A 27,903-nucleotide genomic window follows, 5' to 3' on the forward strand; every position below is an offset into this window, starting at 1 on the left:
AGGCTCTCCTTTGCTGGTATTTAACCATCATCAGATTTGTTTGAGAGGGGGAAGCTTTCCCTGGATGCACTTTTCATTGTGCAATTCATACATAAGTAGACATACCGGAAAGTCCTTCTAGTGCATTGTCATTAATTGTTACCTTACAACACCCCCAAATTTCAGTCAGCTACCACTTACCATTATTCTTCTGCATTTAGAGAGCTGCTGCCTCTGACTGTGTGTGCATATGCTTGCTCTCAGTTGACTTTTTGATTTTATTACTTTTTTGTTTGTTTCTGTTGTTTTATAGTATTTGTTGTTGCTTTTTTGAGGTTTATATTGATGTTTTTATTGCTCCAATTGCAATTTTGTACAGTGCATTCTGCCTTGCTGTATTTTGTTTAAAAAAAAAATGAAAGTGCGGTTTAGAAACATTCAAATAAATAAATAAGGTGTTATATTGCACATTCTAATCTGCATAGAAATCTTGTTTCTTATTTGAGCAGAAATTCTTATTAAAACATGAATGAGCTACTCAATTACCACAGAGCAGGGCTGGTGGGCCTGTGGCTCTCCAGATGTTGTTGGATTTCAACCCTAGTCAGGGCCAGCTCTAGGTAGAGTCCCGGTAGCATGGGGTGGTAGGGCACCGTGCCGGTAGGCAAAGCTCGAGACTGCCCTGACCCTAGTTGCCCCTGACCATGGGACATGCAGAGCCAGAAACATCTGGAAGGCCAAAGCACCCCTTCCCCTGCTGCAGAGACAAGGCTTTCAATTGCAATGCTTCCTCATTATCTCACAACAAGCTCATAACCTCTCTCCTTCCATTAAGAGGGGAAGATAACAACCAGGGCATCATGAGATAGCAGGCTGAAGAGATAAAAGAATGGGAGAACATCTATGGAGGGTGCAGACACAGAAGAGAGATGCCCCGACCAATAGACATTACAAATGCAGCCTGTCCTTTTGTGACCACAGCATTTCCTTTCTGGAAAGTGGTTCGCTTCTATAACCCGCATTTCATTGCAGCAGGCAGAAACCCACAAATCCAGGGTTCTTATCCATATCACTCTCCAATAGTTTTGCCACTATTTTAAGAGAAGGGTTTGAAAAGGTTTTAGGTTATCAACAAAGCCACTGAGGATTGCCTAATCCAGGGATGGGCCACCAATGGTACTCCATAAACTGCTGGACTCCAGCGCCCATCATCCCTGGTAACTGCTGGCTGGGGCTGATGGGAGCTAGAGTCCAACAATTGTTGGGCTCTTCATTTAAATGATTGGAGTTGGGAGAAAGTCTCCCTGCCCTGCCCTGGAAGATGGCATCAAACTACATTCTGAAGGTAGTTGGCACATGTGTAGGGTGAATATAATTCCCATTGAAAATAATTACACATCATGCGAGAAAAAGTTTAAAGGTTCCCAATGGCAGCAAACAAATAAAAAAAAGCTTAAAAGTATACAGCAGTGGTTTTCAACCAGGGTGCCTTGAATGATTGTCGGGGGTGCCACAGGCAACACTGGCCTCTGTCCCTCTTTCCTTCCCTTTCTCCTCTGATGCCCTCTTGCATCTCTGCCTCCCAGAGGTTTGCACAGCAGTTTGTTGCAGCAGCCCTGGCTACGAGCACTCCAGGTGAATGGTGCCTTTGGGGCTGGCCGTTGGGTTCCTTCCAAGCCTCCTGTGGGGCACTGTGAGGAGGCACCTCTCTTTGGGGCAAAGAGGCAGATCAGAGACCAGGGGCAACAGCTGCGACTGCCCGGAAGACTCCCAAGGAAAGGGGAGAGGAGGCTGATGGAACACTCCACAAGGGAGGGTGTTTGAAAAAGGGCAAGAGGTGCCCCAACCCTGCAGGCAAGGGGTGACATAACTGGGCTCCTGAGTCCCACAGGGGTGCCACAGAAAAGGGGGTGAGAGAAGCTATTTCTTCAACCTGGAGTTACGGGGGGGGGGGGGGGGAGAGAAGATGCAAGCAGGGAACCTGAAGTCTGTCAGCTGGGAAATAGTGCATGGTGACTAACTTGAATTAGCAAAGAAAGAGATTATTTGGCTCCCCAGCCCTCGTTCCTCCTGGTTGTTATACCAATAGATCCTACAACCAGCAGGTGCTTCGTTTTGGCTCTGGTGTTGTTTTCCCGCAAATCTATGATCTCTGAGCTTCCAGGAACCAGATGTGTCGGTGCCTGATAAGTGCCTCAAACAGTGTTGGCACTGAGGGCCAGAAGGGATCAGAAAACAGGATGGAGGTTCTGCCACCAGTACAGTGGTACCTCAGTTTAAGTACACAATTGGTTCCAGAAGTCTGTACTTAACCTGAAGCGTACTTAACCTGAAGCGAACTTTCCCATTGAAAGTAATGGAAAGTGGATTAATCTGTTCCACGCGGGTCCGCGGAATACTTAAACTGAAAGTACTCAAACCAAAGCGTACTTAAACCAAGGTATGACTGTGTTATGAATTCATATTCACCCCCTTGCATCTATGACAAATGGTCAATCAAAATATTATATATATAATTTTAGGGCATGACCTAGAGAGACCCTTCAGCACACGTGAGGACTCGGGCAAGGGACACAAGTCCATGTTCTGTATCACAATTTGGTGACAGAATGTTTGGTGGATCATGGGAAGAGGAGGCTCTGAATCTTTGGAACATGGAAAGATAACTTCTTCCAGTTCACCTGGTTCAGGGACATCAGCTCTCCAGGATGTCAGATGGCAACCTTCCCCAATCCTAGATGCCAGGAATTAATCCTGGGATCTTCTGGATGCAAAGTGTGTTCTCTACCACTGAATTGGGCAAAACCATATAATATTCTATAGGATTTGAAATATCAACCAACTGGTTGCTCTTAAAAAATAAATAGGGGAGGGAGACCAGGTTCCTTATTTTCATCTTATCAATGTGAAATTCACAGACCTGTAAAAGCATCAATGCTGGCTTGGCTTAAATAAAAGCTACAAAAAGATTTAGCTCCAAAGCTCTATGACAATTACATAATGTACTTGCTGAACTAATGTAATTGCTTACTGCACAGTTCTCTTCCTTCCCTATTTTTTTCCATGAAGATCATCAGACAGGAAATGTCAAAGCCTCATCAAGAGATAGGCTGCTTGAGGACAGTCAATCTGTATCCTGAAATTCAGGGTTACAAAAAAACAACAACTAAAAAACCACACACACCACACACCAGTTTGCAGATCATTCAGAAATATAGAAGTGAGACTGTCATTGCATTTCTGGGTTTCTGCATCTAGCTCACATCGTAGTTGAACCCAAGTCTAAGCAAAGTTCATCTAGAAAGATGTGAATGAGACCTCAAGCAAACCCACCAAAAGCTTGTACAAGTGGTTTTTATTTGAGATTATTTTAACAGGTATAAAGCAGATAAAAGGCTTCTGGACTGAACTTGATATATGGGGGTCAGGAAACACCAATGGAGCTTTTGTGAAGGCAACCCTTTCTCCAAGTATAGTTAATCTGGGGGAAAATGCCACTCCTGTTTTTGGTTCTCACAATTGCAAGATATTGCTGGTTCCAGATGCATTCTCTGGTCTCTCGATGTGATCATGGTAATACATAATTTATATTATTATATTTATTTATTGCATGCATAGCCCACCTTTTCCTCCAAGGAGCTCAAGGTGATCCACACGGTACTTCCTCTCCTGCATTTTTAATTTTTAATAATTTTTAATTTTGATATATTTAGTTTTGTTGTTGAGTTGTATTTTAACCAGTTGTTTTATATTTGGTGTTAGCCGCTCTGAGCCCGGGGAGGGCGGGGTATAAATAAAATTTTAATAATAAAATAATAATAAAATTTATTGTTGTTGTTGTTATTTAATCCCCACAACAATCCTGTGAGGTAGATGAGGCTGAGTGGCAGTGGCTGGTCTAACCACATATAAGCATATTTTTGTTTGCAGCATTTGTATACTGAAAACACAAAAATACAAACTTTCAGCATATTTTACCTGTTCTGGATGAACAATTTTATATACAAATTTCCCTAACAGAAACAAATTTGCAAGCAATTTCCCCTAATACAGCATACATGGAAAATAATGTATCATCAATGTATGCAGTTTACGTACACTTTCACCTACCACATATATTTTTGTACATCTTTTTGGGGGTGGTTGGAGAACTGCAAAAATGTGCAAAGGTTGAAGAGTACCAGTAACTGCATTTTGGACTGTGCATTGTTCCAGGAACTGAAAATTAGGTAAACTGAATTAAAATGCTAAATGGCACTGAATTTCTCTCTGGACACCCTCTTTGTCATGTCGATACCTCAAGGCCATCCAAAAAGGGTATTCATGTGCTCAGCTCCCCTTTTTAAAGTGAACAAAAGGAGAGACATTAACAATGACAAAAAGGACTCACAGAAGGAATGAACACCCAGTTCCCTGGACTATCAGGGTTTTCAAAAGCTCCTTTGCATGCTATTTCCATGGCTAGCTCAGAGTCAGCAAGAATTTCAATTCCAGTTGTGGCAGAACTCTGGCCTATCTCTGTCTAAGGCTTTTGCCCTTTGTTGTATCTGCACATCCCATAAATATATGAAGTTACCTTCATGAACCAGACCATAAGGTTATATAGCCCAGTATTTTCTACTTGGACAGGCAGTGGTTCTCCAGGATCTCAGCTAAAGGTCTATCCCATCATTTGCTACTGATTTTTTTTTAACAAAAACTGGCAATGCAAGGATTGAAACTATGATATTCTACATGGAAGCATGCACCCTTCTCCTATTTTTTAATGGCCTCAGTCCAACAGAGCATGTGACCAGGTGCGGTTGTACAGCTGAATTGTAAACTAGCTGATAATATATGCAGATAAAATAACTTAGGGCAAGCAGACCTGATTTCTCAGACAAACTCTGTGAAAGTTGAAGGGCAGACTTCTGAAAAGGATGGCACAGCTTATCATCCAATGTTTTGAGCTACTATGCAGTGCTCAGAGGAACATTTTAATAAATAAGAGCGAGTGGGTGTATCTCCTGAGAAGAGTCCTTAACCTGCCTCTCTCAACTCCTTGAACAACTGCAAGTTTATGGTGGCTCAGTATTCTCTCTCCCTCTGCTTCCTCTGCTTATGGCTTCTTCCTCCCATCTTTCTTTTGCCTTCACCCAGCAGCCAGGAGCTCTTGGGCTGCATCCTCTTGAGTAGCCAATGGCCTCTTCCCACTTCTTGTATGTGTTCCTGTTCCTCCTCGCTTCCTCTCTTGATGGGCCACAAACCCCAGTGCTCCTGCCACCATTCAACTTGGTCTGGGCGGCAGCAGCAGCAGCAGCTATGGGACCTTGCTCTCTAAACAGGCAGGCATACAGTTCCCTCTTTTTCTCCTTCCCCTCCTCCTCCTCCTCCTCCTCCTCCTCCTCACTGGAGACTGGCTGCCAATGGCTCACAGACTGGCTCTGGTCCATGGACTACCACTTTGAGTAGCACTGTGGTAGGCCATGTGGCCCACACAGCTCTGTCTTCCAACAACTCACAGCCACTCGCTGTCCCAAGTCTGTTTTCTGACTCTTTCCAATGGTAGGACCGGCCCTGTACCATGTCTGAGGTAGTTGGAATTGGGAGCAGATGAGTCCCACAGTCTCCCGCCCTCCAGCTTCTTTTTCTCTGGTGATCACTCATAGCCAAGTAAGATTGTCTTCCATAAACACGGTTTTAACAATGGGTCTGTAAGTGACTGTGGAGGCCAATTCTGGATCCACACGTCCTTCCACAGTGGGGACATTGGTTTCCAGGCGGGAGTTGATCACGGTGTGGATTTGCCAAGCGTGCTTTCCTCTTAGCACATATCCCCCTTGCATCCTGAGCAGGGCTGGCTCTTAGCGCAGGGCGCCAGGGCGCCAGGGCGCTGGGCCAGTAGGCAGGGCGCCGTGCAGCTTTGCCGCACGGAAACCATACTGCACCCTGCGAGGGCGGGGACGCCGGAGCGATCTCCGCCCCTCAGCACCAGGGCGTGTGAACTGCTTGAGACTCCCTGATCCTGAGATCAGTTTCTTCAAAGCCCACAACACCTTTGGTAAAGGCTGTTCTCCCACTGGAGCGCTTGCAGGCCAGTGTTTGCATTGGGCAATGGTGCTTTGTCTTCTTTCTCTCTCTTTCAGTTAAGACCTGGAAGTGTAGTTCTGCTACTTGTCATCCCCACATTTTCTTGTCTCTGTGCCAGACTATTAACACTGCTATTATCCCCCTCTTCCTGCTCTCTCAGAGCCCTGTCTGTAAAGCACATCTTTGGATTTGTTTTTATACAGTGCCTTTTTACATTATGGGTGCCATCGGAAGTAGCAATGCAACAGGATGGGCAAAAGGAGCAGCAATTATATCCTTAGCAATTCGACTTCCCATCAAATCTGCAATCTCAGGAAAGTGGTTCCTATGCCAAAGCATATTCAAGTACTCCATCAGGCATCCTGTGGTTGCTATAAAGGGATTAAAAAGCAGAGGTGTCTGCAGAACTATGCAGGAAAGGAATCAGACAACTGGTTTAAAACCCCTAGCATTTATTTATTGCACCTTGAGCTTTATTGAAAGACAGTTTCTGGGCACAGTACTTTGGAAAGAACTCACAGAGGGGGCACAATTTGAGGATTTAGAGAGGGGTGAAGGTGCCAAGTGACCCCCCCCCCAAATTATGTGGGCTGCTGTTGTTGTTGTTGTTATTGTTGTTGTTGTTGTTGTTGCTGCTGTTAGAATTTCTATACCACCCTATACCCGGGGGTCTCAGGGTGGTTCACAGAATAAAATCAAGATATAAAACCATGAAATACCTAATAAAAATAACAACAACAACAACCCAATAGCCCCCCCCCCATTTTTTTAAGGGCATAGGATGTAAATCAGATCAACCAAAGGCCTGGTTAAAAAGGAACGTTTTTGCCTGGTGCCTCTAACAACTGTGCCTCTAACAGCCATGTAATGTGTCCAAAAATGCATATACTAGAATAAAGTGTGCGTAAACATGCATATATTAGTAAAAGTAGCATACAAAAATACATCATACTATGAAAAACTGTGTTGTAAAAGTGACTACTGTATATTAAGCAGAATTGTATACAAAGATTAGGAGTATTTGCACAAACTGATGTGGAAATGTACAGAACAGAACTCAAGACTGTTAAAGCGAGAAACTGGAATTGACCATTTTCACCCACCCCTACCTGCCAACCAGCCACTCATTAATTAAAAGGCTCCATCTTGGATCTCAAGCCAGGGCTTCCAGCAGCCGAACTCTGGCTCTTTACCTCCTAAGCCATTAGCACTCAGGTGCCTCATAAGGTCAGACAGACTAGAGTTTATAGATCAAGGGCTGCCATTCCAGCCTAAAAGGAGTCAGCTGATTCTCCCTTACCCTCAGTTGTCATACTTTCAGCTGACTCCACAAGGCAATTGGTGCACAACAGGCCCTATAAAAGCCTTGAGGCTAAGCCAGCTCATTAGGTTAGTCTGGTCAATTTCTTGCCTGGTTTCCATCAGCCTGACTTGGGTCATTTTAGCTTTAGTGCTCATGACAGAGCCAGACTTTTCCACAGCTGCTGCCTGTCCCAGTGCTGGGCCAGACCTCACAACCAGTGGGGCTCCATTTGCACCCAGAGTAAACCTTTAGTCACTACCCAAAAGGTTGCTCAGCCAACACACACACAAAGTGTGCCTGCAGAAGCACTGGTATCATTTCCGTAGCTGTGAACCATCTGCAGATTTACCACTGATATATCCATCAACTCAAATGCTGACTATAATAGCATGCTAGTCATTAAGATCCTTGACAGAACACCCACCAGCATTGTGGCAATGATCATTCAAACAAAGCTCAACTGGATAAATCAATATGGTTAGCATGAGAAGAAAAAAACAAGACTTCTGGAGAAATATTTTCAATGAACAGCTGAAGTTCTGGGGAAATCCTGAACCGATGGTTGGTGCTGGGCCAGAGTGCATTTACGTCAACAGCTGTCCTGGGCTGCATCTGTGAAACTTCAGATATGTTCACACAATCAAATAATAGTTGTAGAGAGTAGCCAGTAAACTTTGTTTGTTATTTTTATAGCCCTGGGTGAGCTGAGAGATTTTCTCCTTACCCGACTCATTAGTTTACATGAGCAGGGATGGCTGAGGAGGTCCAGTTTCTTATCCTGTAGCATCAACCGGGATATCTTCAAAGGGGAAATAGATGCATTTGTGGAGGATACAGCTACCCATGGTTACTAGTCAAGATGGTGTACTACCTCCAGTATCAGGGCTGGTGTGCCTCTGAATACCATTTGTGAGGAACACAAGTGGGAACAGTGCTGTCGTACTTCTGTCCCATCCGTGAGAAGAAGAAGAAGAGTTTGGGTTTGATATCCCGCTTTATCACTACCCGAAGGAGTCTCAAAGCGGCTAACATTCTCCTTTCCCTTCCTCCCCCCCCCCCAACAAACACTCTGTGAGGTGAGTGGGGCTGAGAGACTTCAAAGAAGTGTGACTAGCCCAAAGTCACCTAGCAGCTGCATGTGGAGGAGCGGAGACACGGACCCGGTTCACCAGATTACGAGTCTACCGCTCTTAACCACTACACTGGCTTCCCATAGGCATCTGGTTCACCACTGTGGAAACAGAATGCTGAATCGGACAGGCTTTTGGGACTCTTTGTATGTAAGCAATAATAGCTATCTATACGGGCACTGTATATATTAGCAGTTAATAGATGACATCAATTGCTATTGTGTTTTAGTGAATCATACGGTCAACTGTAGGGTTTTCTAACCTTTCTAGACCCATGAGCACTTGCCAGTTTTTGTCTTGGAGTGGGGAAGCCATTGTTTCAGGTGGGGACCCAAATAAATGAACAGAAAACCATTTATCTTCTCAGAACCAGGAGAAATTTCTTGTCTAGATAAATATGAGCTGACTACATATGCTGTAAACTGTACAAATGACTCAAATGCCACAGCAAGGAATGAGGGCTGATTTAGGGGTCTCTGCCATTGAGGCATGCAGTCAATGGACTAGGGGGACTAGGCTGGTCCTCTAAATGCCCCTGGTAAATTAGGTAAAAGGGACACAGGTGGCGCTGTGGGCCTAGGGCTTGCCAATCAGAAGGTCGGCGGTTAGAATCCCCGCGACGGGGTGAGCTCCCGTTGCTCGGTCCCTGCTCCTGCCAACCTAGCAGTTCGAAAGCACACAGTGCAAGTAGATAAATAGGTACCACTCCGGCGGGAAGGTAAACCGTGTTTCCGTGTGCTGCTCTGGTTTGCCAAAAGCGGCTTAGTCATGCTGGCCACATGACCCAAAAACTGTACGCTGGCTCCCTCGGCCAGTAAAGTGAGATGAGTGCCGCAACCCCAGAGTCGTCCATGACTGGACCTAACAGTCAGGGATCCCTTTACCTTTACCTTTAAATTAGAGTATTAAAGTCTGGCGCTCCCTTCCCAAAGCCCATGAACCTTCTGTCCAGCTTACGCTCATATACGTGATATCAGGACGTCATGATATCACATATGCAGTGTCCCCCCAATTGCCCTCATAAGCTGGCGTCTCTGGCCCTACGAAAAATTTCACCGTCACTGATTGGGGTCTTGGTATGAGCGTGAGCTCCAGTCCATTTGGTGCACTCTGTCCTGTTGCCTTGGCAGGCTGTAGGGTGGAACTTTCCATCATCAATAGATAAGCATCTTCGTATTCCTCGACTACATAAACTAATTTGAGGTTCTTTTTTGCTGCTGTTGATTAGGAACAACCCTGAAACTCTTCATAACTCCTTACTTGGCAGCCTGGCAGCATGTAAACAACCCTTAAGGGTAATGTCACTGAATTGGTTTATTTTACTGATACTATCACCTAAACTTTATGTCGTAAAGGATGTTTATGGCTGTCCAGGCCGCACATAATCCGTTACAAATTTCTGCAGAAAAACCTGGTTAGCTTAAAAGGAAGTCTATTTGCGTGTTTGGTGATGCAAACTCTCTGGATAAGAAACACACATTTAATTCCATTCCCTTTTCTTCTTTTGTTTTTGTTTGAAGGGGGCTTGTTATAAATGTGTTTTGATTTTGATTTTTTTTTTGTATTTGGCTATCATAAAGGCATTTGGTCAAAACAGCTGAACTTATGGTTCATATTAATTTCAAAATTTCAAGCTCTCCTTCATCACTATGTGTTTTGGAAACGATTGTAAAAACAAGACTGTGATTCTGCTGTGAAATAGTTCAGGGTATTGTTGCTATGTTGTACCCATCAAGTGTTGTTGGATAAACAGGGAATAAAAGTGAGCTTTCAGTTTTATTCCATTTTATTTAATGAACTGAGCAATATGAAGGTTAACAGTCCTTGTGTCCGTTTGGGAGTCAGCAAAATAGGTCTTCCAGTTGAGTTTCAGTTTTGATGAAGCCTAAACTATACCCAATATCTCATCATTCAGTGGCATCACTCAATGGCTTTCGGGTTGAATATGTAAATAATTACCTCCATTTAATAACACTGTCTCTGAGTTGATGTGAAAACTCTAAACTTGATCTATGATGGGCTGTTTCGGACACATAAGGCATCACTTAGAAGTAATGTCATCAAGTAATGATCATGCATATATGAATGCTCTCTCTCTCCCCCCCCCTAGGGTCAAGGTCACATTTTTATTTTAATGGGTTTAAAGTAGGGTTGAAGAACCAGATGTTGTTGGACAGCAACATGCATCGTCTCTTACCATTGTCTATGCTGGCTACAACTGGACAGCAACTGCAAAGAATACTTGACACAGAAGAGTGAAAACCTCTTTAGATAAAACTCTTAGCACTTATATGCCATTTTAGAGTGCCTCAAATGCTCCACAGACATCTCTCCCATATTGGTGTCTGCAGCCACAGCAGGCACCGCAACTCTTCAACAGTTTGGCTTTACCCGTGATGGTGTGCTCTTCCATTGTCTCTTGAGACAGACGGATGCCAAACACTTCCATTGTGCAACCACATAAGCTTTCATCATTTCCCCATTCACATTATGTTGAATCTCATTATACATTAGCAGAACTTAATTCTCAATGAAATCAATGGGACCTGAATGATGACTAACTTGTTCCATTGCATCGGAGCCATCCTAGAGTCCTTTGGCCCTCTCAATAAAATATTTGAGGGGGCTGCCTCTCCCAAGTTGATGGGCATTGTCATTCAAATGGGGTATGTGTGCACACAACTTGTGATTGATTATGTGGAGTGAGGCTTATCTGACCCCCTCCACCGATATTTTATGCAGGTTGGAACCCCTCTTCCATTGATTTCAAGAGGACCTAAGTTCAGCTAACATTAATCTGGAGCCAACCAAATACGTTTGACCAAGATTCAAAGGCTTGTGTGCAGTAAGGATTTTCTGTCCTCATTTCCTTGAAATCTGCTCTTAGAGTGGTCAGGAAACCCTCCAGAGCAGCATTCAAAGTTGCACAAAGCGATGCAGGCAGCAGAGGGGGGAAGCAAGGTTTTGACGCATGGAAGTGAATATTTGGAACCTGGCCTTAATGTTTAACTCGCCATAAATGACTTTCCTGATTTTCCTGTAAAATAAGTTAATGTTATTATTCCCCTGGACCAAGCAGATAACTTTCTTGCAAAACATACAAAGGATAAAATTATCATTCCATCTCCACCCACCTCCAAGTTTGTTCATTCATTCACTTATTTTGAATCTGGAGCATTGCCATCTATGCATGGCTCTTTAAATACATAAGTAGGGATTCAACATCTCACTAGTAGGGTCATTTTATCAGTTCAAGCACTTCTGCTAGCCAGATGGAAAGATCTCTCCTCTCCTTCCCCATGCACACTGTTCTATGGATTCTCCCCACCCTCCAGAGTGGATTTGGGGAAGAGGGAGGAGAAGGGGGAAAGGCCCATTGCACTGGTGAGAGTCGTCTTGTAATCTGGTGAACCCGGTTCGCATCTCCGCTCCTCCACGTGCAGCTGCTGGGTGACCTTGGGCTAGTCACACTTCTCTGAAGTCTCTCAGCCTCACTCACCTCACAGAGTGTTTGTTGTGGAGGAGGAAGGGAAAGGAGAATGTTAGCTGCTTTGAGACTCCTTCAGGTAGTGATAAAGTGGGATATCAAATCCAAACTACTCCTCCTCCTCCTCCTCCTCCTCCTCCTCCTCCTCCTCCTCCTCTTCTTCTCCTTCTTCTTCTTCTTGCTGGCTTTTGCAAGCATGCTGGGATACCTAAATCCAGCCCAGGAGGTGGCATTTGGTGTTCAGGGTAGATCCACTGAAGTTAATAGGCATGATTAACTTGGGTTCATTAATATCATTGAATGTACTGTGAGTGGGACTTAGCTAAATGCAACCCATAAATCAGGCGTCCCCGGTACTTTAGCTGCATTGAGTGTCCATAGTACCAGGGGTGGTGGTGGTGTTCTTCTACTTATGCCACATGAAATGAAAGCTGTAATGATATCGTTAAAAGAGGGAAGCTCACTGGCTCCCTGCATAAAATCTCCATCTCTGTTTCTGTACATTTACTTCAAGTAGGCAGTGAATGTGATCTTAGTGATCCTTTGCTATAACGAAGTGTTTTCTTTCCTCTTGAACACCTGGCTATAGCAGTGTCCCATCAACAGCTTTGCCTCATCACTTGTTACCCAGCAGGGGTGAAATTAACCTAACACGTTAACATGTTTGTTTTTACTTAATTCTGCACTTCAGAAACAGCTGGCACATTGGTGGCCACCCCAATCCCAGCGCTGTCTATTGCTCAGCATTCGTGTAATTGTGGAGCTTTAATAGCCCCATTATCTCTTCTACTAAAAGGGTCACAGCAACTCAAGGCAAGGATTCCGTGAAGCAAATGCAGGTTGCCAGTTTAATGAGATGGAAACTGCAACCTGTAGCTTCCATTTCCCCCCATCTTTAAGACTTGTTGACTAGGCACACAGTGGACTTAATGTGCTCGGCCAGCAAAAAATATGGTCTAGGACTAGGCTGGGAAGGTGGAGCTGTGCCCAAATCTTATGCAATTGGAACTAGCCAAAGGGTTATAAATATCGAAAGGAAACAAGGTGGAAGTCACTTATTTCCTTTAGTCTCTGGGCAATCTTCAACCCTACCACTGACTCATCTTTGTTAGGTAAGTCCATGACCTCCACCATTTCTTTTTTGTTGTGATGCAGCAAGAGTTGGGTTTAAACTGGGGAGTTCAGAACCCTGTTTGGGTGTTGCACTCATGGGGGAGGGTCATAAGTAGGTCTTGAAGGTTGACTTCAGAAATTGCAATGAAGCAACCCCAAGTGATGCACAGTCACACTTCTTTTGCAACATCTGAAACTGCAGCCAGAACACCCTGTTGCTGGATAAACGGAAGACTTCAAAGCATTTTGCACCCTTAACAGGTTGCTCCCAAAGTCATGTGCAGAGACATGTAAATTCTGTTTTCAAAATTTATGAATTCCTATTGACTGTCAACCAACATAGTTTGATGGTGCCCATATTCAGGGGAACTTTCACATGCTGTGCTTTGCTGATTTCTGCTTTGTGCCGTGTGCACATATAGCAGTGGGCAGTTACATTTGATTTCAAAAGATGAAAGTTCCCCAAAGGGGTACAAAAGGAGTTGAAAGGTGAACTCAACAAGGTCAGATCACTCCAAAATGCTTGGGAGTTGTTTAGAAACTCAACTGGAGTGTACACAACAGATCGGGAAAGGTACCATGAGAATGGTGCAGAGCTCCAAAAGGATCTCTCCAAGCTAACTTGAACGGGCCATAAAATGGCAAATGCAATTTAGTGTAAACCAGTGTGAACTGATGTATGTTGAGATTTTTTTAAAAAAAGTGGGGGAGGGAGGTGCGTAGTCCTGATCTAGAAGGCTTTTCTTATGTTCTCTTATGGGCTATGCCACTCTCAGCCCCCTACCACGCATACATCTGGAGATGTGTGCTTTGTCAAGTGTGCCCTGTCACATGTTTAGGTAGACATATAAAATGTATTTAAGTGTACAAAAATATATATTAAATGGCCTCAATGTTTTAGGTAAAATCAGAGTCCTATTGCCATTAGTATTTTACCACTTCAGCAAAAACTTTTTGTAAAGGGAAGGAAGATAGTGAAGATCAACTTCATTTAAAAAATAAGATTTAGAGTAATTTTAAGTTTTAATTATTTTTATTTAGCAAAAGTTTGCTGCTCAATAAAAAAAATTAGTTTATACAGTCAAACCTCAGAAGTCGAATGGAATCTGTTCCAGAAGTCCGTTTGACTTCTAAAAAGTTCAGAAACCAAGGCACGGCTTCCGATTGGCTGCAGAAAGCTCCTACAGCCAATCAGAACCTGCAGAACCCACGTCAGATGTTCAGGTTCCAAAGAACATTCACAAACCAGAACACTTACTACCCAGTCTGTGGCATTCGGGAGCCAAAACGTTTGACATAATAAAATTAGCGTAGATAAATTCAACCATTTTGCTTTCTTAAAACACACACACAGCCAAATATAATTACATGCCTGGGTAGGCTTACCTAAACAAGGTTTTTAGCAGGCATTGAAAACAGTAAATTGAAGACATCTGTCTAATAGTAATGGGCAAGGACTTCCAGAATAGGTGCTGCCACACTAAAAGATCAATTTCTCTTTTAGTGTGGAACCATCATTGTGTAGCACTTTTTAAATTGCCAGTTTCATAGCAGTGAAGTGGGTACATATTGAGGAAAGGATTTTTAAGCTTCAGAATTTTCTGATATATACTACTAACAATTTGTATTACCATTTAGAGTTTGTTTGCCATGTGTAATGTCTACATTTGCCATCATTCTGAAGCTCTTTTTTTAATCTACTAGCAACTTATTTCTCTCCTCTCTATTCCTACCTCTCTCTCTTTCCAAGGTCTCCCATTCATCAACATGACTCTCTGGATCAGATCTCTGCCTCTCCTAGCGCTGCTTGCTGTTTCAGCTCCTACTACTAGTTATGCTGTTCCCAATCAGCACCTATGTGGCTCCCATCTAGTGGAAGCACTCTACCTTGTATGTGGAGAACGGGGTTTCTACTATTCACCCAAAACACGGCGGAATGTTGAACAGCCCCTAGGTAACTTTTCCAACTTCCTAAAAAGCATCAAAGTGTTTTATACTATGGTATCTTCAGGAAGGGCTCATCCACACTTCCACTTGTCCTGTGCCTAGAAAGCATGGATCCAAGTAGTTTTCCCTTTGCTCCACTCCTTTCCCCAGGGAAAACCTCATATTTAGTGCTCAACTGGAACAAACATCAACCCGGAGAAAACCTGAATTGTCGTTTGCTTCGACTGAATGCTAAAGAGCGGTTTCCCCCAGGGGGAAGCAGTGGGACAACAGGAAGTGTGGCTAAACACTAAGTCTTAACTCTAGATGCAGAGAATCTTGTGTTGGGGGCTGGGCAGCATACACCCATATTTATATCATGGTTGATGTTCCCAGGCAAGCGGTTCCAACATAATGGTGAACCCATCAGCACTTTAAAGAATTAATGTAAGGGGAACAAGGTTTGAAAAGAGCTCTTCAGGTCTTCCCTTGGTGCCCATGAAGTCTCCAAGCCTACTGCTCCCTCACTCATGAAGTGTTGAGTGTGGTAACCTTATCCTCTCATGTAAAGTACATAGAGATGGAGGAGGAAGTTGGAAGAGCTGGCACTCTTTCCCACTTCCTTTTTCAGCTCTGTATGCTTTCTAAGGTCAGATTAATTCTCCTGCATCTCATGTTTACTCAGATCCTTTGGAAAAGTAAAGTGTTGTGTGTTTCTTTAAGTGTTGGTGGTGGGGGCTGGTCCAGGGGAGGGGGAAGAGAAGTGAACAGAACTCACAGTATACCCTGTATTCCAGGAATCTGCTCTCTCTGAATGTTCAATGCTCGTTTTAAAAGCTCTACCATTTATACTGTAATTAGAAATGTAAGGGAAATGTGAAGACAGTGTTCGGATCAATTGATCAATCAGGAACTGGTTACATATTTGGCTTCTCAAATCTAAATAAGTAATTGGTTTCAATTGTTTGTGATATGTACACTGGCCTCAATATTCAAAGAACTTGTTTTTTCCACAGTTCTGTCTCTGAAGCCACATTTAATTTTGGTTGCATAGTTAACTCTTTTCTGTGTTTGAAAAAGATGTTCAGTTTAGCCTTCAGCCCTCATCCTCACATGTTAAATGTTCTCCTAGTTCTTCTTGTTACTTTTAGTCATGTTAATTTTTGTAGCATGCAAATGGAGACTGTCCGTACAGCAAATGTATTATTTGAAAGCCTTGTTCCATGCAAAAAGAGTGTTCTGCACCCTTACCAATGGAATGCTGAATGTGACCAAGCCAAAATACGTGGCAAAGAGCTCTTGAATGTAATGATTGCAGCATCTATCACTTACCCCCTGAAGCATTTTTATTTTACTAGCCTCCACATGGGGACAATGGCCTTTCAATCAATACTTTGATTCTTTTTATTGCAGTAGATGCATTCTGTCTTGTATTATATATTATGTATCAAGTGTTTTTCCCCCTACTCCCATTAACTGAGGAACCAAGGCTGTTATATATTGAAATAAGGCAGGTGTGGAAAGCCTTTGGCCCACCAGAAGTTGCTGAACCACAACTCCCATTATCCTTGGCCACTGACCATGCTTGCTTGGGCTTCTGGAAGTTGCAGTTCAGCAACATCTGGAGGGGCAAAGGTTCCCCACCCTTGAAGTAGAGGGAGACACAATGGCAGCTTAGCAATGGAGAAAGACCTGCTATAGCACACATTGGGGGGCTCTTCCGAGGGATATGTCTGCCCATATTTTGAAAGGTGGTCAGAGTGGAATGCATCCCATCAGTTTCTCACTGCTCCTTGTATGTGGGAATTTGCTGATGGTTCACTTCATTAAAAAGACTCACAATGTGGAGAATAACATTCCGACCGTGATATAGAATATGCCATTTGTTTTTAGTTAACCAGCTCAAACTACCGCAGCAGTCCAGGACAGCCATTGCAGAGATGAGTTAGACATGAATATGAAGCCAGAAGTGTTCCGAAAGTATATACTGCAGTGGATCACATGGCAGAATGGGAAATCCCCCTTTTTATCTTAACCTCGGCTGCCTCTTCAAGCTGACTGATTGGTTAAATGAAATGAAACACTTCTGGGTGCACATGTTTGCTCCACTTTACAAGAAAGCTGTTTTAATGGCTGGAGCAAGATAGGAATGCAAACTTTCTGGCGGACATATGCACAGATAGAGTACATTTCAAAGATGCTTCAATCTGAGTATTCTCTCCATCCAACAGGGAATGGACCTTTACAAAATGAAGTGGAAGCACTGCCATTCCAACCACAGGACTTTGAGAAGGTGAAGAGAGGAATTGTGCAGCAATGTTGTCAAAACTCCTGTTCCCTCTATGATCTAGAGAGCTACTGCAACTAACGGAGGAAGACCTGGCTGTGCAAGGTGGCGGGGGGGGGGGGGGTTGAGAAAAGCACTTTGCTATTGCACCTTTGAAGTAACCGAATAAAAACCCTGTGAATCTACTTAAGCAGCATCTGTATTGATTATCTATAATGAGAGTGGGGAACCTTTATCAGCTCAAGGGCTGCATTTCTTCTTAGATAACCATCCAAAGACCACATGCCAGTGACAGGGCCAGAGGCAAAAGTGGGTGGAATGATGTGCTTCTTATTTTTTGTACAGTAGGCAACATTCTACCCATACAACATGCAGTTCATGCAAAAGTAAGAGCTTTCTACATCAGCACCCCAACACATCTCTCTCCATCCATGCAAGGAAGAGGACACATTCCAGCCAGGCAAAGCATCTTCAAAACATTTAGAAACCCCTGGATTCTAAAGTTTAGAAGAATATCATTGCTTCAATCTCTGGCTTGTCTACTGCTATAGGACTTCTAATGTGCTTATGGCGGTCCCCTGCCTGCAAGAGTATCCCCATTCATTTCAGTGAAGGAACCTGATTCGCCTGCTTAAAGGAACGCTTCTGAAGATTAGACCCTTTCATTCAAATGAATGGAGAAACCTCAAAAAGAAGCTAGTGGTCACCATGGCTAGTAGCCATTGATAGCCTTATCTGCTGGGAATGTGTCCATTTTTTTAAGGCATCCAAGTTGGTGACCATCACTGCCTCCTATAGGAGTGAGTTCCATAGTTTAGCTTTGCTCTGCATGAAGAACTTCCTTTATCTGTCCTGAATCTTCTTACCCTCTGGATGTCCATGTGTTCTTTAGCTCTTTTCATATATAGTGGTGAACTTCAAAGCTTTGCCAACATAACCCCACACCGAAATGGACAGGTCCTGTACTGAAGAGTGAATTCAGAATCTGAAACCAAGTGGCTTTAATTTCAGGCAGATGTGGTATTAGCCAAAGCATACTCTAGATGCTGTTCCACTGCTTGTTAGCCTTTTGTGTGCATGAGCATACTGTAAGCACTTCTGTGAGCTACATGCAACATGTTCAAATATGGAATCATTGTATGTAGCTGAACACAGAGGAAGTAGCAATGTCTTCCATTTCTGTAAACAAAGACCTCATTGCTCTGCAATTTAGAGATTCCTTGTTATTGGTGGGAGGGAAACTTAGCCATAACAATTAGCCCACATACAATTTGAACATTTTTGTATGTGCATTACCCACTTTCTGCTCATTTTCTGTTTGCTCTTTCTTGAGGGATATCATTGGATAAAACAGCTATCCCTCTGGAAGTTCCAAAATTAACTTTAGAGGAATATGTTTATTACACCAACTGAAGGCGATGTTTGGCCTTCTCCAAAACACTATTTTTCTGCACACTGATTTTGAACTGTTTCCATTGCCTGATAAAGATATTGCCCTAACGCGGATTTTTGGAATTTTACTTAAAAGCTAATTGGGTTGTCATAGTTGTAGAGCATGCATATATTTTACTTCCAATATGAATGACAGTTGCTGGGATCTCAGCACCCATCACCACCACTGTGGTTTTGTACAGTTACTATTGGACAGAACCTATTGGCTTCTACCACCTCCCCATGCCATTATGATTTTTTTAAAAAAGAAATAGGGGGGAGTGCTTTTTCATTTGTTGCTTTATTGCCTTTTCTTTAGAGAAAATAAAGAAGAGAACTTCCCCCTCTCTCCTTACCATTCATTATAATTACAATTACCCTCTATTTCTTATCAGTACATTCCATAATGAATATTTCTAACACACCCACACCGTACACTTAGAGCAAATATAAAGCTTAAGGCTTCCCTCAAGGAATCATGGGAACTGTAGTTTACAATTCCCAGTGCCCTTAATAAACTACAGTTCCTGGGATTCTTTGGAGGAAGCTACGGTATGTCCTTTAACTGTGTGCCATGGACTCTCCTTGAGTGCTCGTGTAGCCCTTTACAAAATACTCAGGGAAGGTTCCCTTTCCCACAGTAATGCCCTGGCATTTTGGAAGATGTTCATTATATTTTGGAAAATACATGTTCTTCACTGCTTTCATTGTGATGCCCTCATTCACACTTGCTGAAAAATAACAAACACGGTGCTGCTGAAGGGTGGATAGATGAGTTGGTAGGTGGCAAAGAGGCTGCAAGGAGGCATTCCATGGGTGCCTGTAGTGGCTGTCAAAATGGACAGCTGCTACAGTTCACCTGGAAACTTCTTTCCATATGAAGCCTTGCCCACAGGTTGCTCTGTGAACTGGCCCTGAACAATCCATGGCTTAATAGGTCTCGAAGGCAGAAATATGCAAAGTAAAATAAACCCTGTATTCCTGATTTGAAGAAATCATCGTCCAGGACAGCTAACTCCTAGGAGTAATGTTAACTTGGAACCAGGGTGTACAGTTGCTATTTAACACCCGTTTGTATATTTACACCAAGCATACCTGGCATTCAGCTTCAAAGCCTGAGGTAGCCTTCCCTGTGACAGCCTATTCACATACATGTGGCTAATCTGCATGCTTGCAAGTAATTAGAATTGTGGAGAAAGACAATACCAGCAGCTGTCGGGCACTTTGGGTTACATTCCCAGCATATTTAAAGCATTCAGATACCACAGGGATGAGTACATTATTAATGCTAGGAGAGCGGCATTTTAAAGTTGGCATCATGATCCTAGACGGATATGTGGGGCAGCTGCATTTTAATAACATTATCGGGGGCACTAAATAGCTCCCTGAGCACACCTGTCATTCACATTGCTACTTTGATTTAGAGAACAAAACAATAAAGGTTCAGTATTATATTAGAAGCAACAAAAGCGCCCCCCCCTGCTTTCTAAAATGGAGAGGCTGACAGGAAGAGGAAAGGAGGGGGAGAGAGAGGAGACGCAGCAATAACAGTCCATGAGTTTGTTTCAGAAAATGAGACACATCACAAAACACCCCCCCCCTTTTTAAAGAGGGACATGGTTTTGTGTGTGTGTGTGTGTGTGTGTGTGTGTGTGTGTGTGTGTGTCAATCTGTGTACACAAAGGGAAAGGGTGCAAAATGTAAGCCAGTTTCTCTTCCAAGCATTCCCCCCCCTTTTTGGTGGGGCAGAGGCAAAGCTAAATGTTGAGAAATTCTGATATCCATTAACCACACATGCCTGAGCATCCCCATGTTGCAGTTTTGTTTCTCTGAACAAAGCCTGCCTCGCTGGTGGTCCATGGATCTGCTCAAAACAAGAAGAGAATTCCAGTGATAATATTTCACCTTTTCAAACATATGCACACAAATACTCACCAAGCGGAGGGGCAAGCTGTTTGCCTGTCACCCTGACATTTTTGTCTGTATCTGTGGTTGTCACTGACTCCACTCTGTCTGGAGAAGGTAAGCTGAAACAGTTGATACCCCTCACTGTGAAAAAAGACACACACACACACACACACACACACACACACACACACACACACGGGATGGTGGTCTCATTTGGCTCCAGAATTGCAGCCATTTTCTTAATCTCAGCCAGCTGGAGAGATCCTGAGGGACACAACAGGTGGGTAATACGGTAATGTCTTCTCCCTCCAAAATGCAAAGAGCACACAGACACCCCACCCCCTGTTAAAATTGGTCACTGCCATCTTGTCATTCCTGGCTTAACCAAGGGCATCATTTAGGGCAGGATAGATAGATAGATAGATAGATAGATAAACTTTATTTCGGCCATAGGCCCATAATGTACTGCAACCAAGAATAAAACAGTATAAAACCGACATACATAAAAACAATCAGACAAATTAAAAACATAAAAGAATCAGAACAATCAGGCAAAAATTAGTTCCTCATACAAGGAACATTGTACAACTTTTTTAAAACGTTTCAAGTAGTTTTATGGGGTTTTTAGCTATGGGTAAAACGTTAGTGCATTGCAGGCCATCATTTTCCATTACTCAGCTCAGAAGGTTACTTGAATGATGTATCTTAGTGTCAGTAGTCGTAAAGTAAGTTATGCTGTTTTTTGTAAGAGAGAACTGAAATCAAATATCTTGCTACAAGTAATGTTTTGGGAGGGCAGGAGGAAATCAGTCCTCAGTCCTGGCACATGACAGGGCATTTGTGATTATGGCTCAAAGACCTTTATTTCTGCCAAAAGCACATATTTTACTCACTATTGCTATAAACAATGAAATATTTCTATCTATTAAAGGTAAAGGTAAAGGGACCCCTGACCGTTAGGTCCAGTCGCGGACGGCTCTGGGGTTGCAGCGCTCATCTCCCTTTACTGGCTGATAGAGCCAGCATACAGCTTCTGGGTCATGTGGCCAGCATGACTAAGCCGCTTCTGGCAAACCAGAGCAGTGCACGGAAATGGCATTTACCTTCCCGTCGGAGCGGTACCTATTTATCTACTTGCATTTTGACATGCTTTTGAACTGCTAGGTTGGCAGGAGCAGGGACCGAACAACAGGAGCTCACCCTGTCACTGGGATTTGAACCGCCGACCTTCTGATCAGCAAGCCCTAGGCTCTGTGGTTTAGGGCCAAGTAATTAGCCATTCATACCCAAAACATTTAAATGTGACCATTTGACTTTTTCTGTTAACATGGTTATAGTTATACAATTCTCTCTCTCTGCTTTTGTACACTATCATTTGGAATAATTTCAACTGCAAGTCTGGCTGACTTTTACTCTCCTTATCTCCCCACCTTACCCTTGGCAAAATTTCTTTTTTGCGCTCACCCACCACCGACTCCTCAAGCCAGTTTTTAGAGGCTAGAACATGGGTCCAAAGTCTTTTTCTTCTTCTAGTTCAGCACATGCAGTATTGATAAGGTTTGTCCACTTCTGACAGCATAGCAACACGGACTGCTTTAATAGCGATCAAGCTGGTCTCTTTTTATTTTATTGCTATAAGGAGCAAAAACCACACACAGAGCCACTTGAGGAGGGCAAGAATTGGCAAATGTCCACATAGAAAACTATATTTCATGCTTTACAGCTGACAGTGGACTTTAACAGAGTGGAATCCCCCCCCCAAAAAGAAACTGGCCTCTCTTGGCTACTGACTGGAATTTGGAAGTCAGGCAGTATGGGCCAAATTGTTTGAGGATTGTTTGAGGATGGTCTTGCCTTACAAATGATGATCCTCTAATTTGAAGGGCTGTCAGAAGACAGGACTCTCTCTGAATGTGTCCTGTATTTGAAAGGCTGTCAGGTCCAAGTCCAGTTTAAAAGATAAAGAGTCATAAAAAGTTGCCCATGAAAAGCACCAGACAGCAGACTGAACCGGCACACAAGTCACATGAGCACATTCTTTCCCACTATGGTAACATGTGAGAGGTACTTCTAGTTAAATGACAGAAGATGCTTCTGCACTTGCATATATGTGTGTGAGTTAGCACATGCAAATTTAATGCAAACAAATGTCCTATTTTGTTCTCTTTTTTGTGTTGTGTTTCTTCTTCTTAGGCATTGCACAAGTGTCCACCCTAGATTGTTAATGGACAGCTTCTTCACTCTGTTTGCTGATAAACTGCATTCTGCCATAGTTCCATCTAGTCTGGATTGCTTCCTCCAAGAACCTCTGGAATTCATTCAGAAAGTACTAAGTGGTGCATCAACTAAAGGGCCAAAAAACACTTCCTCATAAAGGGCCTAGTATATTCTGTTTGAGAAGGGATGAAGAGAAAGAAGTACGGATGGAGATGAAGCAAGAGGAGTGGAGGGGAAAGCATTTTGCTATGCCAAATTGAGATTCCAGAAATGGTCTTCCTCATTGCGGTGTGCAGTTCAAGTTCCTCTACTGGCCTGCCATTTTAGGAAGGGCTGTTCTGGAGTACCTTCAATCCAACGCCATTCATGATTAGCAAAGGATTTATACAGAAAGATTGAGAAGTAATTGTGCCTCACTTAGTTATTCCGGGTTGCATACATAATACCAGGCATGATCAATGTGGGTTGATTTCCACCCAACTGTTTAATGAGAATTTAACCCTCGCTCACTTTCTTTCCTCTGTTCCTCTCTGAATTGGTTATCTTGTTCCATTGCTCCCTTATTATACTCTTACATGCCCCAGTCCTCTGAGCTGTGTGGACTGGCTCCCTTACTTGAACCATCTGCACTGTTTTATTGAACCACTATCCTTCAGAGAGATGAAGTTCTAGGCCTAATACACAAACCAAGAACTAACAAATCACCAGGCCGGGGCAGCTTCCACTGAGGCATGGATGGATAGGAGACAAGAGGGAAGAGAGGTGGAGTGGGAAGTATAAGCAATTTCTCAAAGAACTCAAATGTGAAAATGCTGATCTTCTAACAAAAATATGCAACCTGTCCCTTGGATCAATCTCCATATCTGCGGACTTAAAAGTACCCAATGCAACACCCATTTCAAAGATGAATTCAGGCACTGGGATCTGCCCCATATCTTTGGTCATGAAGACAGATGAAAAGGATCAATTCAGCTTCTCTGCAATCTCCTTATCCTCCTTTAGCATCCCCTTGACTCCCTGGTCATCCAAGGGTCCAATTGCCTCCCTGGATGGTTTTCTGCTACTAATATATTTAAAAAACTTCTGCTTATGCATTGAGGCTTCCCCACACTCTCTTCACCATGTACACCCATTGAAATTGGCTATGGGGAAGCCAGGAAAAAACCCCAGAACGGGGGAGGGGGGAATAATTTCATCTGGCAAGGTGAAATACTTGTGCTGATGGAAAGTTCACCTTAATGTGACATTGAATTTCTTCCAAAATGTGCAACACTGCCCTCCATGTTCAGATTCCAATCTTCAAATCATAGCTCTTCTCTGCTAGCAGAAAGACGCACAACATTTATATCATTTCCAAGAATGAGATCAAGAAATTGGGACAGAAACACTCTAAGAGCCTGGGGATTCCCCTTCCATCACTCTAGAAATAGGGTGTGAGTCAAACTGACCATAACCTTTCCCTGTAATTTTGGTATCCTTTGCTATTTGGAGAGACTGGGTATGGGATGACTATGCCTGCCCCTGCTTGACATACCAGCTATAAATACATTGTTGGAGTTAAGTACATAAAAGACAGAGATGAAAGAAAGCAACAGGGAAACAAGAAACTACGATGCAAGAACATATGGTTAAAAATATGCCACAATCTTGTGAAATATATGTCTGTTTTACATGTGCCAAAGATCTCGCTCCTATGGTAGAGGTTCTGAAACTGGCATGTCCTTCTCCCACCACTTAAAATGTAAGATGAAGATCAGATGTTCCACATGGGTACTTACTTGTGCAGGGACATTCCTTCCTTCTCAAAGGGGGGCAGGCGGGTGAAGATCACATCAGTAGCGGATGGCATGGTGAGTGATGCTGCTCACCTGAGCTTCAGTCACTTGTTGTGCTGCTGCTACTTACATGGAAGTAGAGGGGGTTGGTGGAGGTAGTGGTGAGGGCGGTGTAGTGCAAAAGCACTGGCAGACCTGATCTTATGTTCCTGCTGATGCACTTGCACCACAGCAACCTCCCTGCCACCTTGCCCCTTTTGGTAAGCTGCAAGAGTAAAAGTGACCAGCCATCAGGTGTGTGATGGTGACACTGTGTATATGGGCTTTTGCTTGGAATATGTCCATCACATACTATATGAGGCTGCACCCACTTCTCCATGAAGGAACCAGGATATCAAATTTGGATAAGAATCCAAGCTACAGACATTGCTTGTGCCATGAATTAAAAGGAAGGTGACTTGTGGAACACAGGAGATTTAGTTTATTATAGCCAAACACTTGAGAATGAGGACCTCACGGCACTGTTCCATAGAGGTTGAAAACATTCTTCTCTCAAACCTAGCCAGCCAAATTTGGGTGCAGACAGGAATACTTCCATGCCTCAATCCTATTAATAAAATCAGAACAGGGATTCATATTTCAGAGAATTAATGCATCAATAGTCAGTGGTAACATAAACATCAAACAGCTCACTCATCTCAATGTTTACACAGACCCAGGTTAGGAATTCAATCCCAAATTGCAGCCAATCTTGGTTAAACTGTGTGAGAGATTTATTCCTAGAATGTTGGATTATGGAATTAATCTTTTCATTACACTCTAGCTTCACAAAAACTAGAAAATAGTTGCTGGCATGCCAAGGGATAGTGAAATCTTCTGCCAGATCAAAGTATTGGGAATGTCTTGTGTCAGTGATGGCAACTTCTTCAGCTGGGAGAGGAGTGGACATGATCCCTAAGCCCCAACCACCTCCAACTTGGTGCTCTCCATGTGTTTTGGACTATAACTCTCATCATCCCTAACCATTGGCCATGCTGGCTGGCAACAGGCTAGGGAAGGTTGCCCCGGCTGAAGAACCTCTGGAATGTAGCTCAGTGACCCTGCTTATGCCATGGCTCCTGCTGTTGGGAAGTGGGAGAGTCATGGGTCTCTGCAATGGCACATCAGACTCCAAGGGGACCTCCCATTTATTCATGGAATGGAACAGACTACCAGTATCTCCCATTCTCTGACTCGACCTAAGCTTGCAAACTATCTGGGAGGAAATGTAGCTGGTGCAACGCCAAACAAATGTCAGCTTATGAGGGAAGAAGCAGTCTGAGTGGTAGCCACTTGAAGGAAGAAGCACTGCTGCTGTATGCCAGGGCTATGAAATCTCAGGCCCAAAGATCATGCTACTTACAGACCTGTTCTGCCTTCTCCTTCAGTGCTTTTGCTGGTCTAGAATGTGGCCTTGAACTATGATAATGGCTTTTGCTTGCCTTGACGGAAGATGGAGAGAAACCTCCAGTTCCTGCATGAGTGGAATGTACCCTGCTCTACAAAGTAAGGGTCACACCTGTTGTTGCATCTACTTTTGTTACTGGACCCACCCACCACTGTCATGTGGTCCCTGAAAGGTTGCCTATGAGGAAATGCGGCCCTCTGGCTGAAAATGTTTCCCTGGCCCAACTTCATGCAATCCAATCTCAGGAATGCTTCATTTGGCCTTAATGTTTGGAACGTAGGTTCCAAGAAAGAGATCAAGAAAGGCCTAAACTACCTCCTCACAAATAAATCAACACAAGTGAGCAATGTTGGATAGCATGTACAGTGGTACCTCTAGTTACGGACTCAATCCATTCCGGGGTGCCGTTCGCACCCGGAAAAGTCCGTAACTAGAGCGGTGGTTTTGCGCATATGCGAAAGAGCGCTTCTGCGCATGCGCACGCGGCGAAAACCGGAAGCAAACACTTCCAGGTTTGCCGCGTTCTTAACATGAAAAACCGCAATCTGAAGCGGCCATAACCCGAGGTATGACTGTATATGGTTAGGATTATTTGTTCCAGCATCCATCACCTTACAGTTGCTTAATTGAGATTGTAAATAAAAAAAATACAGGAGGACAAAACAGAAAAAACAGTGCATGCCATCTCAGTTCTCCATAATATGGCATGAATGAATGGGTGCATGAGTGAATGAACGAATGAATGAATGATGTCAATTCCAGAGAATACAGCAAATGTCGAAGCAACCTTAGATTGCTGTTCAGGAAAGTGATACACATACTCAACTCTTCACCAGGACTTAAAATAAACAGTTCTGATCTTTTTCCTTTCCAGTTTAAACAGTCATAGACGTAGCTTTGCTCGTTGATTTATAAAACGTTCAACTGTTATTGTTATATGGCGAATGGAAAAAGAAAAACAACCTCGCACAAGAAATTCAAGGTCTTTTCTAGAGAACAGAAGTTTTCATTCTGCTCTGCTCACTCCTGGCATTACCATCAGTTACTTCAATGGCAGCGTGTTTAGAGTCAAGGACAAACGCTGAGATGGATCAGCAGCTGGAAGGTTAGGAAGCAAAAAAAGCATTTTATGCCTTCAGCACATGCCCACAAAAAGAAAAAGAAGAAGGAAACAGTACGAAAAGGTATGGTCATCAGTGGCTACTAGTCCTGGTGGCTATATAATGCCTATAGTAATGGAGGCAGCCTGCCTCAAAATGCCAGAGACTTAAATCTTCCCCAGCTATTGGGCTCAAGTCCTGCTTGTGAGTTTCCCATAAGTGGTTGTGGAAAACAGGCTGCAACCCTAGATGGGCCTTTTGGTCGGATCCAGCTCCACATACAGAGGTACCTCTACTTACGAATAACTCTACTTACGAATGTTTCTACTTATGAATAGAGCTCCGTCCACCATCTTGGATGCGGTTTAGATAGGATTTTTTCTACTTACGAATTTTTAGTTGGGGTTGCTTCTACTTACAATTTTTTTCGACTTACAAATGTGTGTTCGGAACGCATTAAATTCATAAGTAGAGGTACCACTGTACATTCTTATATCCCTCTAGGTCAGGGCTGGGGAACCTATGGCCTGCAGGTCCAATGAGAGCTGCGATTCCATCTGTAATGCCTTTTCAGCCAAGCCATGCTAAGGTGCTGTGATGTCAGGTAAAAACCTGGTTCTGCTTAAGGGACGTTTGCAGGCACTTGTTGATCAGCTGATCAGCAACGCTTGCAGAGGCCCATTCAGAGCGTGGTGCAAAACAGAACTTTGAAAGGGGAGTCTGAAGATGCC

The 27,903-nt window shown here is 43.4% G+C and overlaps 1 protein-coding gene across 1 annotated transcript; it reads left to right on the forward strand.

Annotated features, from left to right (window-relative positions):
• The first annotated feature begins 12,985 nt into the window (after positions 1 to 12,985).
• Positions 12,986 to 17,455, forward strand: INS (insulin). The gene is made up of 3 exons (XM_035123834.2): positions 12,986 to 13,080; positions 14,832 to 15,035; positions 17,239 to 17,455. The coding sequence occupies exons 2-3, from the start codon at positions 14,849 to 14,851 to the stop codon at positions 17,373 to 17,375; spliced, it is 324 nt and encodes a 107-aa protein (XP_034979725.1). The 5' UTR covers positions 12,986 to 13,080; positions 14,832 to 14,848; the 3' UTR covers positions 17,376 to 17,455.
• The last annotated feature ends 10,448 nt before the right edge of the window (positions 17,456 to 27,903 follow it).

The sequence above is a fragment of the Zootoca vivipara genome, chromosome 1 (assembly GCF_963506605.1).
Source record: "Zootoca vivipara chromosome 1, rZooViv1.1, whole genome shotgun sequence".
In the NCBI taxonomy this organism is placed as follows: Eukaryota; Metazoa; Chordata; class Lepidosauria; order Squamata; family Lacertidae; genus Zootoca; species Zootoca vivipara.

Coding starts and splice junctions, on each gene's coding strand:
- INS (XM_035123834.2), top strand. CDS start 14,849: ATGACTCTCTGGATCAGATCTCTGCCTCTCCTAGCGCTGCTTGCTGTT. Junction 15,036..17,238: donor GAATGTTGAACAGCCCCTAG/GTAACTTTTCCA, acceptor TCCATCCAACAG/GGAATGGACCTTTACAAAAT.